The following is a 16,909-nucleotide window of genomic DNA, read 5'->3' as shown; positions in this document are numbered from 1 at the left end:
GTCTTTGTATATCAGAAATCACAAGGTGGGATTTTCCAGCCACCCACCAGAGCAACTCAGAAGGACTTCCCCCTGATACTCCCAAGCCACCACTCCTTCCAGAGAGTACATCATTTCTCACCTCCTCCACTTCTGCCACACAAATTTGCTCTACAGAGAAAGTCCCCAAGTTTTACTGGAAACCCAACTTCCATCCTAGTAGACACTATTGTCAGAGAGAATGAGCAAAGAATTGCAAGGCTGGGTAGATGACCCCCAGGCTTATACAAACACACCTGGTTCTCAGAATCATTTTTCTCAAAACCAACTTTTATCATCTGTTAACAGTTTAATGATTTTTATAGACCTGTGAAACTTATTTACAACTTTTTTTTAAATTGAAAAGACAATGTTATTTCTTTTTTACAATAGGCATTTTTAAAATTTATAATCTCATTCCTAATGTAGTATGACTTCTTATTTTTGGAATTATTTTCCACATGCATACATAATTTACACAGTTCATTTGTACACAGTACTTTCGATAATCTATTATCTCTTAACAATATATCTGTGCCTTTTCTATGTTCCTGAATTCTGAATGTTTATATCGCTTAGAATTTTTATTTTATACCAACTGGAAGATATCTTTCAGACTTAGATCTTTTATCATCTACCTCTCTTTGCATATATTAATAGGAAAATGTAAGTGAAATTTGTTAAGGTATTTCTAAGGTGGCGACTGCCACCTGGCTAACAACAATTTAAAAACCATCCTGATTTCAGGGATGTTAAAATAAAAAAAAGATTCCATAATAAATTACCATGGACACAGTCCTTTGCTTGATAGAACAATCCCCGCTCTGTTGAAGTTCTCTGTGCCTTCCAGATCATCTCTCTCGGCTTTCCACACTATAGATATCCACTATTCTGAATGTTGTTACTGTTTTCTTGTTTTCCTCTACACTTTTAGTAAATATGTACCCCCAAACATGTTGTTTGATCTTGTTTTTGAATGGTTCTATAAATGGAACTATATCCTATGTATTTTTCAATTGCTTCTATTATTCAATATTATGTGAGATTCATCCATGCTAACATGAATAGCTGCTATTCATTTTCACTGCTATCTAATATGCACTGTAGTCATATACCACAATTTATCGATCCTCCTGATTGATGAACATTTGCGCTATTTTTAGAGTTTTGCTATTACAAATTGTTTTACTGTAAACATTCTCCTAGCTGTCTCCTGGGGAGCATATGTGCGACTTTCTCCAAAGTATATACCTAGGAGGAAGAGTTGTTAAGATTGGATCCGGAGTGGGCAAACCTTTTCTGTAGTGCCAGATAGTAAATATTTTAGACTTTGCAGGCCATAAGGTCTCTGTTGTAACTATTCAGATCTGCCATTTTAATGAGAGAGTAGCCATAGACAATATATAGATGAATGGCTGTGGCTATGTTCCAATAAAACTTTATTTACAAAACCAGGCAGTTGGCAAGATTTGGCTCTCCAGCGGCCAATTCCTGACCTAGATGATAAACTCCTCATTCTGATCATCTACAAATGCGGCTACACCCCCCTTTACCTCCCGATTATCCCAAGGAGACACGAGTCCTGTCTTTAGTGTATGGACTGGACTGAAAGTCCATGTTCAGGGACCTTTGGGGAAGAGAAAGAAGAGCATGGGAACATGGTATTGGTGGTGCTTTCCAGCCTATAGTCTGTGACTTGTAGCCATGGTCTTGGGGAAAACAAAGGCAGAAAGGGGTTGAGGCAAAGCATGGCACTCATCCTGGCTCAGCTGGTCATGGGCAGGAGGTGAGGTTCTGTTTGACTGGAGGCTGGGGTCTCAGGCTGCAGCATGGGTCACATCACAGGAGCCACTGTGAGGTCACCACCAGGCTAGGGGATATAGATATTCAGACGAGATAGCATTTCTTTTGGAGTTGCATGGTTTCCTTTATTAGAGAAAGCTAGAATTGACTCTCTAGGGATACTTCCCTGAGGCTGGGTCTCCATGGCAGCTTCCTGCCTGGTCTCCTATTTAAATGGATTTACCTTCAATGATTATGGTCTCCATTGTCTCAGATGTCATGGTACCAGAGATCTCCAGATCTTTTCTGCCCGGGGCTTTCTCTACCTTGGCCTCTATGTTGCGCTTCTCTACTGACTTAGCCACGAAGTCTACACCTCTATCGCGTGATGTGACCACTGTTTTTGAGCCAGGAGTAACTTTCAAGTTCCTGAAGAAAGAGCCAATTTTACTGGATTTCTTACTTACAGCACCCGAACTGCTCGTAGATTTGATCTTCCCCGACTTGTGAGCTGTCCTTGACTCCTTTGCCATGGCGCTGTGGCTACCAGTCCTGCGAGAGCTGTGTTCTCTGCTCCTTCCGTAGCTCGGCCCTTTTTCCTTTCTGTCATCTCTTTTGTCATGGCCGGATAAGGACCGGTGGGAGGATGATCTCCGGGTCGACTTGTCCCCTCCTGTCCTGTGGTGACGGGAACTTTTCCTACTGGAAGTTCTGTCCTTCTTTTCTCTTCTTTCTTTTTTTCCCTTCCGGGTTTTGGCACCAGGCTGGGAGACCTTCTGGCTTCCATCCCGCTCGCTCATGTAGCCTTCACTCTGCAAGGTGGAGACAAGGGGTCCTACCCCTGGGCATGCGGCTTTTTCGGCAGCAGGGATGCCCGTTGTCACTGCGCCCGCAAACACCATGCTCATGCTGCTGCCTGGGGAGATGCTAGCAGCCCCCGTCGTTAGGGTGGAAGCACCGGCCGAGGACACGCTTGCAGCTCCCAACACCATGTTCGTACCCTCTGAGGATATATTGAGAGCACCTGCGATGGCCTTGTTGGATCCGCTTTCTCCTGTACATCTGCTGCTGGCTCCAGACAGGGCCGTGCTGACCTGGCCTGTACTCGTAGCCTTGGTTGCTGCTATGCTCAGCGCACCTGCTGAAGAGCTTGTTCTTGCCCCAGCCATGGCCAAGCCCGTGGTAGCGCTCGTTGCTGCCCCCGCCATGCCTGCGGCTGCCCTGGTGGCTGCTCCTTCGGCCCTCCCTGTGGCCCTCGCGACTGCAGGGGAGCCAGGCATTCTGTGGTGGGCGTGATGGATTCCCTCTCCCCCAGCGTAAGCCGAGGAGGTGGCTCTAGACACCTCACGAGGCTTGTGAAGCCTGAACTCATCCTGATCCCCTTCTCTGTGGAGCTCTGTGGTCTGTGCCAAGGGGAGGAGAAACAGGTAAGAGAGAGATGATAAAGTGAGACTAGAACCGTCTGCTCCTTTCTCAACGTGGAGCTGGAGCTGAGCAACTCAAGGGCTTCTAATTGGAAGGACCTTGAAAATGATCAAATCTACGCTCCCACTTGAGGCAAGATCCCATCTATAGCACCCCTGTCAAATGGTCACTTGGTTTCTACTTAACAATCCCAGTGCCAGGGAAAGCACTGATACAATTCCCCATCCTCATATACTTTTCTTTTATACACCTGTGTTTAGATCTCTGCAGGACAGATTCCTACAAGTAGGATTGCTGGGCCAAGGGATCCACACATTTTGCATTTTGGTGGCTGCGAAAATCGCGCATGTGCAGACACACGTGGGTGGTCCTGATTTTAATCAGCACAGGGTAGTCACAGGGATACAGAATGAAGGAAAGACGTCCTAACTGCTACCAATTTTCCACAGCTGCTGAGACTAACTGGGTGGGGGTAAGTGTTCGAGAAGAGACTGGGGCCATCAGGATGCCCAGATGGATGGAAGGAGTTACAACCCTGGGCATGAGACCAGAACAGTGGATACATGAGGTCTCTCTGAAATTCAGCCTCATAGAACAACTGGGAGAAGCACTCAGAACCTCCCCAGGGTGCTAAATCCCCTAGTGGGGGCTCATTTTGCCCTGAGCCTATTCGAGGGGAATGCATTTCCCAGGTGAGCCTCAGAGAGTACCAGAGCTTCTGTAGGACCAACTTTGAGTGGCTCTCCCAAAGCACCCTGCCCCATTCTCTTGAGATTCTGTTGATGCTTACCACTAGGCCCTTGTCATCCTCTAAGGTGGCTGCGTCCCCAGTTCGCAGGGTCGGGGTACTGCTGCAGCTATCCACTGGTGGTCTCAGGAGATAGACAAGTTTTTCCCAGTAGCAAAAGAGGTCTTCTCGTGCATCTGAAGAGGGACACAGCTGCAGGTAGAAAGTGCGGCCAGTGGCAAGCTTCAGGCGCAGCTGCTGTTTCTCACGATCGTGAATGGAGATCTTGACAAACTTGAGGGGAAGCAGCCTGGTGAGCTCTAGGGTCTTTGTGGGCTTGCGACCTCTCCCCTTGGTGGTCCGGGCGTGTCTGGCATGCTCTTCGCAGATTTTTGTTGGTCGAGCCAGGAGCATGACATCAGGTAGCGGGAGGATGGGGCTGGTGGATGCAATGCCCACGGTCACCATTCGCACACGGTTGTGTACATCGATCACCTCTCCTTTTTTGCTGATCTGGATAAAGTCGCTTTCAAACATAGGTGCATATTTGAAAATGTCATACTCTCCTCCCTTGTACAGTTGTCGTTGCAGGTCCCCCATGGAGGTATTGAACACACCCATTGAACGGTAGCTGTGGGCCGTGTAATAAGGTAACAAACTTTCACTGCTCATGGTTCTCTTCATTTGAGACAGCTCCACCAGCCACAAATCGAGTCCTTGAGAGAGAGAGGGAGTGAAGGCAACTGCCCATCTCCCTGCAGGGCTCTGCCTAAATCTCCTCTTACTATCTCATTTATCCTCCACAGTCCTTTGTGACCTGTCTCCATCACACACCCCTTTGTCCCAGCCGCCAAGCAGCCACCCCCTGGGGTCAGGGTCACCAGTCTCCCCCCAAACTAACCGCCACCTCCCCCAGGGGACAGGCTGACCCTGCCAGGGTGGAGGTGGAGGTAGGCTGCATATTCTTTCAATCAAAATGTTAGGATGCATAAAGTATGAAACCATTCAGCTTTTGTAAATACCTGGGTTGCTTCCAGTTGCGTTGTTGTCATAGATAGCCCTATAGTGATCATCTTCCTGCAAGTGTATTTTTGCATCTGCGAAATTATGTCTTAGGGATCCAGTCCTGGAAGTGGACTGTGTGCTTGCTAAGGGCAGGGATCCTATTTGGGATCAGTGTAGAGTGCAGTGCTGGTAGGCACTCGGAAGGAGTTGTGGGTAAATGGCCCAAAGGGGCTTCTGCTACCTGTTAGAACCAGAGCTCCATTTGTACAGTGGATTCCAGGGTAGCGAGGCTTCTCTCACCCATTTTCATGTAGGAAGGAGGTGAGATTTTAAAACCATAATTTTATGGTGATGAACTAAGGCTCAGGATTATCTTGGTCAGCATCAGAAGGCAGAGCTGGATTCCATCTCAGGTCTTGTGACTCAGGTCAGGACTTCTTCTCTGCCTCAAGGTGCATGGCTCACCATTAGACTCTTATTCTGCACCAAATATGGAATCATTTGCTGTTAGCAATATGTGTGGGGACTTACTGGGAACCACAGGAATTCATACAGGGCTTGAATCACCATAGGATTTCCCGCACTGGCACGCCTGCTGCTTCACTCTTGATGTCTACCTGATAAACCACTGATGTTTTGCTTCTTTGAAAAGCTCTTCAGAGAAATTATGGCAAAGACATCTTTCTGGAGGTTTTTTTGTTGTTGTTGGTTTTTTTTTTTTACTTTGCACAGGTGATGAATCCAAATTCCCCCTCCCCCAGTTAGAAGACTACTTCTAAAATAAAAATGTGCCACCCCCAGCTCAACAATTACCATGTGGAGGTCTTGAAATAAATTTCAACCCCAAAATGTTCTTTTTTAAAACTTTATTTATTTATTTATTTATTTTAAGTTGGCTCCTTGCCCAGCGTGGAGACTAGCATGGGGCCTGAATTCAATGACCCTAAGATCAAGACCTGAGCTGAGATCAAGAGTTGGACAGCCAACCAACTGAGCCACCCAGGTGCCCCCAAAATGTTCTTTTTTATATCCCTAGTGCCTACCACAATACCTGATACATTGCATCCTTCTAATAAATACGAACTTCCTTGTGACCATTGGGATTAATTCTTCTATTTGTTTATTCCACAAAACTGATTGAGCAAGTATTAATTTGGGGACCAGCTAGAAAATGGAATTGCAAAGATAAAGGTCTTTACCTCTGAAGAGCTAAACATTTTTTTTTCTAAAGATGTTAAATGACTTCTCCAGAAAAAAAAAGAACAAAATGGCTTGTATTCTATGATAAGGAGACAATCACTAAAAGTTAACACGCTCAGGTTTAAAAATAAGAAGTTAGGGGCGCCTGGGTGGCTCAGTTGGTTAAGCGACTGCCTTCGGCTCAGGTCATGATCCTGGAGTCCCGGGATCGAGTCCCGCATCGGGCTCCCTGCTCGGCGGGGAGCCTGCTTCTCCCTCTGACCCTCCCCCCTCTCACGTGCTCTCTCATTCTCTCTCTCTCAAATAAATAAATAAAATCTTTAAAAAAAAAATAAGAAGTTAGGTTTTTCTATATTATAGTCAACCATATATTCCCATAAATTTATTTCTGATGAATAATTAATAATAAGAGAAAACATGATCATATTTTTAAGAACTTATAAGTCAGGCATGTTACTAACCACTTCACATTCCTTTAAAAATTTAATCCTCACAACATTATTAAATTATAGGTACAACTACTGTCCGTGTTTTATAAAGGAGCAAATCAAGGCTAAGAGAAGTTAAACAACTTCTTCAGAGTCACAAGAGATCAAAAGCTCATGGAAGTCCCTACATGTGGCAGTGGTTAAACTACACCACACTGAGTCACACAAATAGAACACACATATACGAGTACTGCGCAGCATACATTCACCCATTTAATGAATATTATTAAGTGCCTACTTTGTGCCAGGCCCTGTTCTAGGTGCTAAGAGAACAGCAGTGGACAAAACAGACAAATACTCTAGCTCTCACAGAGCTTGTACATAGATGATAAATGAGTAAAATATTTGGTATGCCCAATGATGATAAGTGCTATGGAGAAAGATAAAGTAGGCACACTGGATGGGATTGTGTGCAGGAAAGGGGGAGTTGGAAGTGGTGGTCAAGAAAAGCTCAGTGAGAAACAATATTTGAGCAAAAACCTAAAGGAGATGAAGGAGGAAGCTGTGCAGACATCTAGGGGTGTAGCCTCTCTCAGTCAGAGGGAATGGCAAGAGCCAAGATTCTGAGGTAGGAGAATTGCTTGTTGTGTTAGTGGAACACCAAGGGGGCTACGGTGACGGTGACGAGAGTGGAATGATAGAAAGTGGTTGGAGGTGAGGCCAAGAGGCAACTGTGGTGACAGTAGGGGAGCGGATGGTGTGGGACAGACCTTGTAGAACTGTTAGGTCCTTGGCTTTGCTCTAAAGGGGAGATGATCAGACTGAAGTAGACAGAGGATCATTCTCGCCACCATGTTGAAAAGAGATTGTAGAGGTGCAGAGGGAGAGAAGAGGAGCCTGGGTGGCTCCTGCAAGAGATGATGATGGCTAGGACGAGTGTGGTAGCAGCAGAGAAGGGAGAAATGATCAGTTGTTAGACATGTTTTGATTGAGGCAACTATTATATATACTGGGTTGAACAATTTTCAATAGATGTTAGTGAGTGAAAAAAAAACAAGTTGCAAAACAGCATATATTGTATGCCATATATTTTTGAGTCAAAAATTTTAAATTTTGTACATGTTTGAGTGTGTGTACATATGTGTGCAAAGATGTGCAAGAAACTGATAATAGGAGCAAACTTGGGGCAACTTGTTGGCTGAGGGAAATGGTGCGATGGAGACATAGCTCTTCGGGGCATTCTCTTTTATACCTTTCAGATTTTGTTGCGTTGCGTATACTACTTACACAAAAATAGATAATATTCTAAGATTTATAGATTTACAAAAATGTTATTCAGTAAAGCTCTATTCTTAGAATATTCATTGATTCAGGCCTTGATATAGAAAAGAAGTAAGTAAATAGCTTCACTCAAAGGTAACTCTCTCTAGCACAAAAATTTCAGAATTTGAGAACCAAAATATAAAATATCATTCAAAATTTATTTTCCGATTTCTCTTTAAGACCTTTCAAAAATTTATTCTCTCCTCTCAACCTTTAAAAGTCACAAACCCTATCATAAAAATGGAGATTGTGGCACCTGGGCGGCTCAGTCATTGGGCGTCTGCCTTTGGCTCGGGTCATGATCCCAGGGTCCTGGGATCGAGCCCTGCATCGGGCTCCCTGCTCGGCGGGAAGCCTGTTTCTCCCCCTTCCACTCCCCCGACTTGTGTTCCTGCTCTATCTCTCTCTCTCTATCAAATTAATAAATAAAATATTTTTAAAAATGGAGATCAATAAGTCAGGATATATTTACTGATTGGCCATTCCATTGCCCATTTTTGTGCTAAGAGAATTCAGGTTATCAAAATGTAAGTCTCAAAAAATTTTAAACATGACTTTCATACAAATGTAGAATGAAAACAATATGAAGATTTAATTAATCCATCAATGAGGAAACCAGCAGGATGTTAAAGCTGGTTCCAAGGAGAATCAGAGGAATTGGCATTGGCATTGGGAAAACAATGTCAGGTGAACATTGCCAGGTCAGTTACTAAACTGGTTAAATCTCTACAGGGCAATAAAATCTTAACCTTTGGGGTTATCTTTTTTTACAAGGCAGAAATCATTTGCATCTCTTCTAAACAATAATCTATACGTTATTACAGAACTTCACAGACTCTCAGACTTGAATCAATAGTCGATAGCCGCCTTAGGAACCAAAAATGTTCTCAAATTACATTGTGATAGTTACAAACTCTGAATACACTAAAAACCACTGAACTGTACAGTTTCAATGGATGGATTTTATGATATGTGAAATGTATCTCAATAAAGTGCTAAAAAATAGCAATACTTCAGTCTTAACTTCCTGATCCAATTCCATTGTCTTACTTCCTTCTCTTAGACAATTAAATAATCTTTGGGCTGGCATGTTAAGGAATGCTTTAATATGGCACTGAAAGTACATGTTGCCTGCTTTTCAATTTTTTTATTTACAAATTTGGGGTAATTTTTATTTATTTTTTATTTTTTTAAGATTTTATTTATTTATTTGAGAGGGGGTGAGCATGAGCCAGAGAGGGAGAGAGAGCATAAGCAGGGGGAGTGGGAGAGGGAGAAGCAGGCTCCCCGCTGAGCAGGGAGCCCAACATGGGGCTCCATCCCAGGACCCCTGAATCATGACCTAAGCCGAAGGCAGATGCTTAACCGACTGAGCCACCCAGGCGCCCCGTGGGTAATTTTTCTTAACAAGGAAGATAGTGAAGCATGTGTATGCCATGACCTTAATCTCAGAAAGCTCACAATCCAGGAGGAGAATACAGAGTAGAAACAGAGAACAAAACAAGGGGGCAATTAAATATATGCTAGAGTAATAATAGTGAATGAGTTGAATGGTGAACCTAGTAACACCCATCCCGATATTAGAACCAACAGTAATTGTTTTGTATGAAAAACTGCTGGGGACCCTGGGTGGCTTGGAAGGTTGGGCATCTGCCTTCCACTCAGATCATGTCTCCAGGTCCTGGGATGGAGCCCCATGTTGGGCTTCCAGCTCAGCGGGGAGTCTGCTTCTCCCTCTCTGCCCTCCCCTTCCCCCCACCCCGCTTGTGCTCTCTCTGTCTCTCTCTCTCTCAAATGAATAAATAAAATCTTAAAAAAAAAAAAATGCCAAAGCCGCAATTCTAAGCATAATTTTCCATATATTTTTAATTGGCCTAAGATTAAAGAGATGTGCAAAGTAAAAACACTATATATGATCTACTGAGCATATGTAGACATGCAAGATTATAGGTGGTTGAAATCTACATATTTATCATGGGAAAAGGTTTCAAGTCAATAACTTGTGTTCCCCGTCTATTATTTTGAAAACCAAGGCAAGCAGACAGCTATATATAGCCTTTTTAATGAATATGCCAACCGAGAGGGCATTGTGAGCTAGGGCAGGATGTGAGGGTGGGGAGATTTCCATACAGTACACAATGTGTATCTGCTGGGTAAATCCCCTGGCCTAAAATACAATCCACAGTACTTTTATGTCAATGCTGCTAAGCAGGTGGCGTGGGATGAGCTGCGGTTAGCCTTAGGCACCCAGGACTTCAGGAAGCCTACCTGATTTCTGTCTCACCTCTGGCTGTCAGAAAAAGCCTGCAGTCACCTTGACTCTTCCCCTGAGGGCCAGTATGCAGATCAGTTTGCTTCTGCCTTGGGTTTAAAAAGAAAATGAGCTGGTAGGCATAAAAGAAGCCAGACAGGTGATCTAAATAATTTTATTTCTCAACATTATGATCCAACTCACATCACCCTCTCTTCCCCTTCTACCTTCTTTTTGCTTCCTTCTTTCTTTTGTCCTACACAGCCACACATAGCCCCACGCTGAGTCAAAATTCTGCCCTCGTTTTGTCTTAAGACTATTTCCCTCTCAGCTTCCAATTCTGCTCTGTTAATAAGCCAGGAGATGTCCTACCTTGGCTTATATATTTATTTCTTTGATGTTATACTAAAGAAGCTTGCCATTAAATATACACACAAATACTAAAACAGTTAACAATAAAGATAAAAATGAAGATTAGAAACTGTGTACAGATAGAGAAAGGTAGCCGATTCAGGAGCTAGGATAAGATGATTATTACAATTAAATATTAAACTTAACTCTGAAAAGTACTGGAGGAATGTACAATCAGTGTTAACATTGATTATCTCTGAGGAGTGACACTAGAACTAATTATTAATTTTGTCTATTTGCTGGTTTGCCTATTTCAGCAAGGATGTATTTTGCTGTTATAACCAGAAATATGTATCTATTTCAGAAAATTAGCTCTAAGCTTCCTGGCCACCTATTATCACTGTCTTCTGCTAATTAAACCAAAGATTTCTGACAAAGGGCATAGTTTTCTCTTACTTTAAATTGGAGAGTAAAAAGGAATTCTCCCATGTCATTTTTTAATTATATAAGTTAAAAAGTGAAGCATCTTTCTACCCTTTTAATTCCATTTGCTGGAATGTTTGATATGTAATTTCCCTGACATTGCCCTGTGGGTATACATGCATATATATATATATATACACACACACACATTAATATAAACACAAAAGGTTTTTAGGTAAAAACAGGATTATGCCATACGTACTGGTCTGCCCCTTTTCTATCTTAAATATATCTTGTACTTTTTTAGAGTGATACATTATATACTTTAACTTTACTCATTTTCACGATCTTATAGCGTCCTTTCGAATGGATGTACCATGGATGATTTAACAAGTTTCTCAGTGAAGCACATATAGACCATTTCTGTTACAAATGACATGCAGGGAACACTTTGTGCATATATATCTATGTGCTCATGCTTTTTTTTCCCCTTTAGGATTAATAGTTCTAGAAGGAATAAAGGTTTGTGAGGTTTTAAAAACACTTTTCAGAAGAGGCTATGTAATTACCAAAATAGTCTGGGTATCATTAAAACAGACATAAATAAACCTGATCAAGTTCAGATGAGAACCACAAGGAGAATAAAGAGCTTTGAAGCCACATCCTAAGAGGACCATTAAAGGATCTCTGGCCTGGACACAGGAAAGCTCTGGGGTTACATAAGAAGCATCTTTGCTTATCTGAACGGTTATTCCCTAGACCAGGGAAGATGACTAGAATTGTGGGACCTCAAATGATAAAGCAAAAAGATGGACCTTAGGTTTGTGTAAAGGCAGATCATTTATTTATTGATGAGCCAGCATCCATTCCACTTTCTCTGGTGGCAACACTCTGATGTTCCTTGGGAGGGCCACCCCCCCATACTCTCGGTCCATGTGGTTGGGTAGGATGGACTGTATACCCCACCCCCAAATCCAGGAGAGAGTACAGACCTAGAAATAGACAACAGAACATTTTACTGCCTTGGCTGTGATGCTGGAGGGGCATGTGATCATGCCACCCAAGCCAGGTAGATGACCCACAGTTCTGAGGGGTTTGCTGGAACTGTTAGGGAAAAGAATCCAATTCCAGTGTTAACATGTCACTCTATAACTCCCGGCATCCATTGCGCTGCCGTGAAGGAGAGTGGGCCTCAGCATGAAGTCAACACAGAACTAAGAAATGAAAATGAACATTTCTGACGTCTGGATCCAGCAGTGCCAGACTCAATTGTTTTTTTCTTTGTTATAGGGGGTTAAACGAGGTTTTCTAACTCAGTTTCAGTTGAGGCCACAAAGACCTGTAATACTATAATTAAAGGAAACAAGTATCTTCCTATCCTAAAATAGAATACTTTATCATCTGTGACACAATAAGAAGCAAAACAGGTTCTGCCAGTAATAGCGTTTGCCCACCTCCAGCTCTTAGAAAACAAGGGCTTGAAAAGTCAAGAGGAAGAGACTTTGGTGCACTATGAATTTCCTCTCACAGCCCCGCATGAGGGAAGGAGTGTGGGTGCTTGCATCCATCAGAAGCCAAGTGACAAGGACTTGAAGCGACTATTCAGTGAACTTGACACAAGGCTCATAGAGTTTAGGAGACTTAAGGACTGGTGTCTAAATCCCACTTGGAGAAATGTACTGGTGAAAGTTTGTGGAAGAGCTGCTTATTTGGTGCCAAGAGGGAGAAGGGGCTGTGCTTGGGGCAAATGGTGTGCCCATCAATTGCAGGGCAAGGATCTCTGAGGCTTGCAATAGAGCCATAAAAAGAATAAATGGCATGCAGTTCATTTTCAAGGAAAATTCACCCAAGGGGACAACCAAGATGGGGAAAGGGATCCCAACAGAGTTGGAAAGAGCAGGAAGCACACTGAAGATACAGCAGCATATGTCCAAGAGCTGAGGGTTGGGCTCATTGGCCAGTCCAAGTGGCATCTCCCACATCAAGAGAACTGCTGTCAGAACCCTCTGAAAATAACGACAACAACAAAACACATGACAAAACTTAACTATGGAAGAAAAAGCAACAATTGCGTATCCACCACATGCAGAGGGCATCAACTCCAGATTACAACGGTAGCCTCATTGAATGCTATACCTTTTTCCCTTCTCGCCCCCAGCCTGAGCTTGAACAGGTGGGTCAGGAGCCAGGCTAATGCGAGGGGAAAGAGGAGGAGTTAAGACGTGGAGGAAAAGTCAACATGCTTCAAAGTTGGAAACAGGCTTATGATTAGGATGAGGAAAAGCATTAAATTAAATACAAGTTCGAACTTCTGATTATTATGCTGATCTGGACTGGCCTTGCTTTCCCTTCTTTTAACTTTTCATGATGGAAATTGTCAAACATACAGCAACATAAGGAGAATAGAATAAAGAACCCCCACCTACCCATCACCCATTTTGGTAATTGTCAATTCATGGACAAACATTTTTTTTATCTCTTCCCCTACGTATTTCTCCTCCTTCCCTGAGTTAGAACAAAGCTAATCTTGAGCATTTTATTATTTTTTTTCTTATGTCATTTTTTTATTATGTTATGTTAATCACCATACATTACATCATTAGTTTTTGATGTAGTATTCCATGATGCATTGTTTGCGTATATCACCCAGTGCTCCATTCAATATGTGCTCTCTTTAATACCTATCACAAGGCTAACCCATCCCCCCACCCCCTCCCCTCTAGAACCCTCAGTTTGTTTCTCAGAGTCCATAGTCTCTCATGGTTCATCTCCCCCTCCGATTCCCCCCTTTCATTTTTCCCTTCCTGCTATCTTCTTCTTCTTCTTTTTTTTTTTAACATACAGTGTATTATTTGATTCAGAGGTACAGGTCTGTGATTCAACAGTCTTATACAATTCACAGTGCTCACCATAGCACATACCCTCCCCAATGTCTATCACCCAGTCACCCCATCCCTCCCACCCCCCACCACTCCAGCAACCCTCAGTTTGTTTCCTGAGATTAAGAATTCCTCATATCAGTGAGGTCATATGATACATGTCTTTCTCTGACTGACTTATTTCACTCAGCATAATACCCTCCAATTCCATCCATGTCGTTGCAAATGGCAAGATTTCATTCCTTTTGATGGCTGCATAATATTCCATTCTTTATATATACCAGATCTTCTTTATCCATTCATCTGTTGATGGACATCTTGGCTCTTTCCACAGTTTGGCTATAGTGGACATTGCTACTATAAACATCAGGGTGCACGTACCCCTTCGGATCCCTACATTTGTATCTTTGGGGTAAATACCCAGTAGTGCAATTGCTGGGTCATAGGGTAGCTCTATTTTCAACTTTTTGAGGAACCTCCATACTGTTTTTCAGAGGGGCTGCACCAGCTTGCATTCCCACCAACAGTGTAGGAGGGTTCCCCTTTCCCTGCATCCCCGCCAACATCTGTCATTTCCTGACTTGTTAATTTTAGCCATTCTGACTGGTGTGAGGTGGTATCTCATTGAGGTTTTGATTTGGATTTCCCTGATGCCAAGCGATGTTGAGCACTTTTTCATGTGTCTGTTGGCCATTTGGATGTCTTCTTTGGAAAAATGTCTGTTCATGTCTTCTGCCCATTTCTTGATTGGATCATTTGTTCTTTGGGTGTTGAGTTTAAGAAGTTCTTTATAGATTTTGGATACTAGCCCATTATCTGATGTGTCATTTGCAAATATCTTCTCCCATTCTGTCGGTTGTCTTTTTGTTTTTTGTTTTTGTTTTTGTTTAAGATTTTATTTATTTGGGAGAGAAAGAATGAGACCAAGAAAGAGCATGACAGGGGGGAGGGGCAGAGGGAGAGAAGCAGGCTCCCCACCGAGCAGGGATCCCAAATCGGGACTTGATCCCGGAACTCCAGGATCAGGACCTGAGCCGAAGGCAGACGCCCAACGACTGAGCCACCCAGGCGCCCTGGTTGTCTTTCGGTTTTGTTGACTGTTTCTTTTGCTGTGCAAAAGCTTTTTATCTTGATGAAGTCCCAATAGTTCATTTTTGCCCTTGCTTCCCTTGCCTTTGGAGATGTTTCTAGGAAGAAGTTGCTGTGGCTGAGGTTGAATGGGGTTGCTGCCTGTGGTCTCCTTTAGGATTTTGATGAACTCCTGTCTCACCTTTAGGTCTTTCAACCATTTTGAGTCTATTTTTGTGTGTGGTGTAAGGAAATGGTTCAGTTTCATTCTTCTGCATGTGGCTGTCCAATTTTCCCAACACCATTTGTTGAAGAGATTGTCTTTTTTCCATCGGACATTCTTTCCTGCTTTGTCAAAGATTAGTTGACCATAGAGTTGAGGGTCCATTTCTGGGCTCTCTATTCTGTTCCATTGATCTATGTGTCTGCTTTTGTGCCAGTTCCTTACTGTCTTGATGATGACAGCTTTGTAATAGAGCTGGAAGTCGAGAATTGTGATGCCGCCAGCTTTGCTTTTCTTTTTCAACATTCCTCTGGCTATTTGGGGTCTTTTCTGGTTCCATACAAATTTTAGAATTATTTGTTCCATTTCTTTGAAAAAAGTGGATGGTATTTTGATGGGGATTGCATTGAATGTGTAGATTGCTCTAGGTAGCATTGACATCTTCACAATATTTATTCTTCCAATCCATGAGCATGGAACGTTTTTCCATTTCTTTGTGTCTTTCTCCATTTCTTTCTTGAGTATTTTATAGTTTTCTGAGTACAAATTCTTTGCCTCTTTGGTTAGATTTATTCCTTGATATCTTATGGTCTTGGGTGCAGTTGTAAATGGGATCGACTCCTTAATTTCTCTTTCTTCTGTCTTGTTGTTGGTGTATAGGAATGCCACTGATTTCTGTGCATTGATTTTATATCCTGCCACTTGACTGAATTCCTGTATGAGTTCTAGCAGTTTTGGGGTGGAGTCTTTGGGGTTTTCCACATAAAGTATCATATCATCTGCAAAGAGTGAGAGTTTGAATTCTTCTTTGCTGATTTGGATGCCTTTGACTTCTTTTTGTTGTCTGATTGCTGTGGCTCAGACTTCTAATACTATGTTGAATGGCAGTGGTGATAGTGGACATCCCTGCCGTGTTCCTGATCTTAGGGGTAAAGCTCTCAGTTTTTCCCCATTGAGAATGATATTTGCTGTAGGTTTTTCACACATGGCTTTTATGATATTGAGGTATGTACCCTCTATCCCTATACTCTGAAGAGTTTTGATCAAGAAAGGATGCTGTACTTTGTCAAATGCTTTTTCTGCATCTATTGAGAGGATCATATGATTCTTGTTCTTTCTTTTGTTAATGTATTGTATCACGTTGATTGATTTGTGGATGTTGAACCAACCTTGCAGCCCAGGGATAAATCCCACTTGGTCATGGTGAATAATCCTTTTAATGTACTGTTGGATCCTATTGGCTAGTATTTTGGTGAGAATTTTTGCATCCATGTTCATCAAGGATATTGGTCTGTAATTTCCTTTTTGATGGGGTCTTTGTCTGGGGATCAAGGTAATGGTGGCCTCATAAAACGAGTTTGGAAGTTTTCTTTCCATTTCTATTTTTTGGAACAGTTTCAGAAGAATAGGTATTAATTCTTCTTTAAATGTTTGGTAGAATTCCCCTGGGAAGCCATCTGGCCCTGGGCTTTTGTTTTTTGGGAAATTTTTGATGACTGCTTCAATTTCCTTAGTGGTTATAGGTCTGTTCAGGTTTTCTATTTCTTCCTGGTTCAGTTTTAGTAGTTGATACATCTCTAGGAATGCATCCATTTCTTCCAGATTATCTAATTTGCTGCCATAGAGTTGCTCATAATATGTTCTTATAATTGTTTGTATTTCTTTGGTGTTGGTTGTGATCTCTCATCTTTCATTCATGATTTTATTTATTTAGGTCATTTCTCTTTTCTTTTTGATAAGTCTAGCCAGGGGTTTATCAATCTTGTTAATTCTTTCAAAGAACCAGCTCCTAGTTTCTTTGATCTG

At 42.4% G+C, this 16,909-nt stretch overlaps 1 protein-coding gene across 1 annotated transcript; it reads right to left on the bottom strand.

Moving 5' to 3' along the window:
- Positions 1-2,030: 2,030 nt before the first annotated feature.
- On the bottom strand, positions 2,031-4,624 carry FAM71B (family with sequence similarity 71 member B). Its single transcript, XM_021697430.1, has 2 exons — positions 4,016-4,624; positions 2,031-3,203 (listed from the first exon to the last, which is right to left on the bottom strand). The coding sequence occupies exons 1-2, from the start codon at positions 4,622-4,624 to the stop codon at positions 2,031-2,033; spliced, it is 1,782 nt and encodes a 593-aa protein (XP_021553105.1).
- Positions 4,625-16,909: the final 12,285 nt, after the last annotated feature.

This window comes from Neomonachus schauinslandi, chromosome 7, assembly GCF_002201575.2.
Source record: "Neomonachus schauinslandi chromosome 7, ASM220157v2, whole genome shotgun sequence".
NCBI classification, from domain to species: domain Eukaryota; kingdom Metazoa; phylum Chordata; class Mammalia; order Carnivora; family Phocidae; genus Neomonachus; species Neomonachus schauinslandi.
The sequence above is the reverse complement of the archived record's forward strand: the minus strand, read 5'-3'. Positions and strand labels throughout refer to the sequence as shown.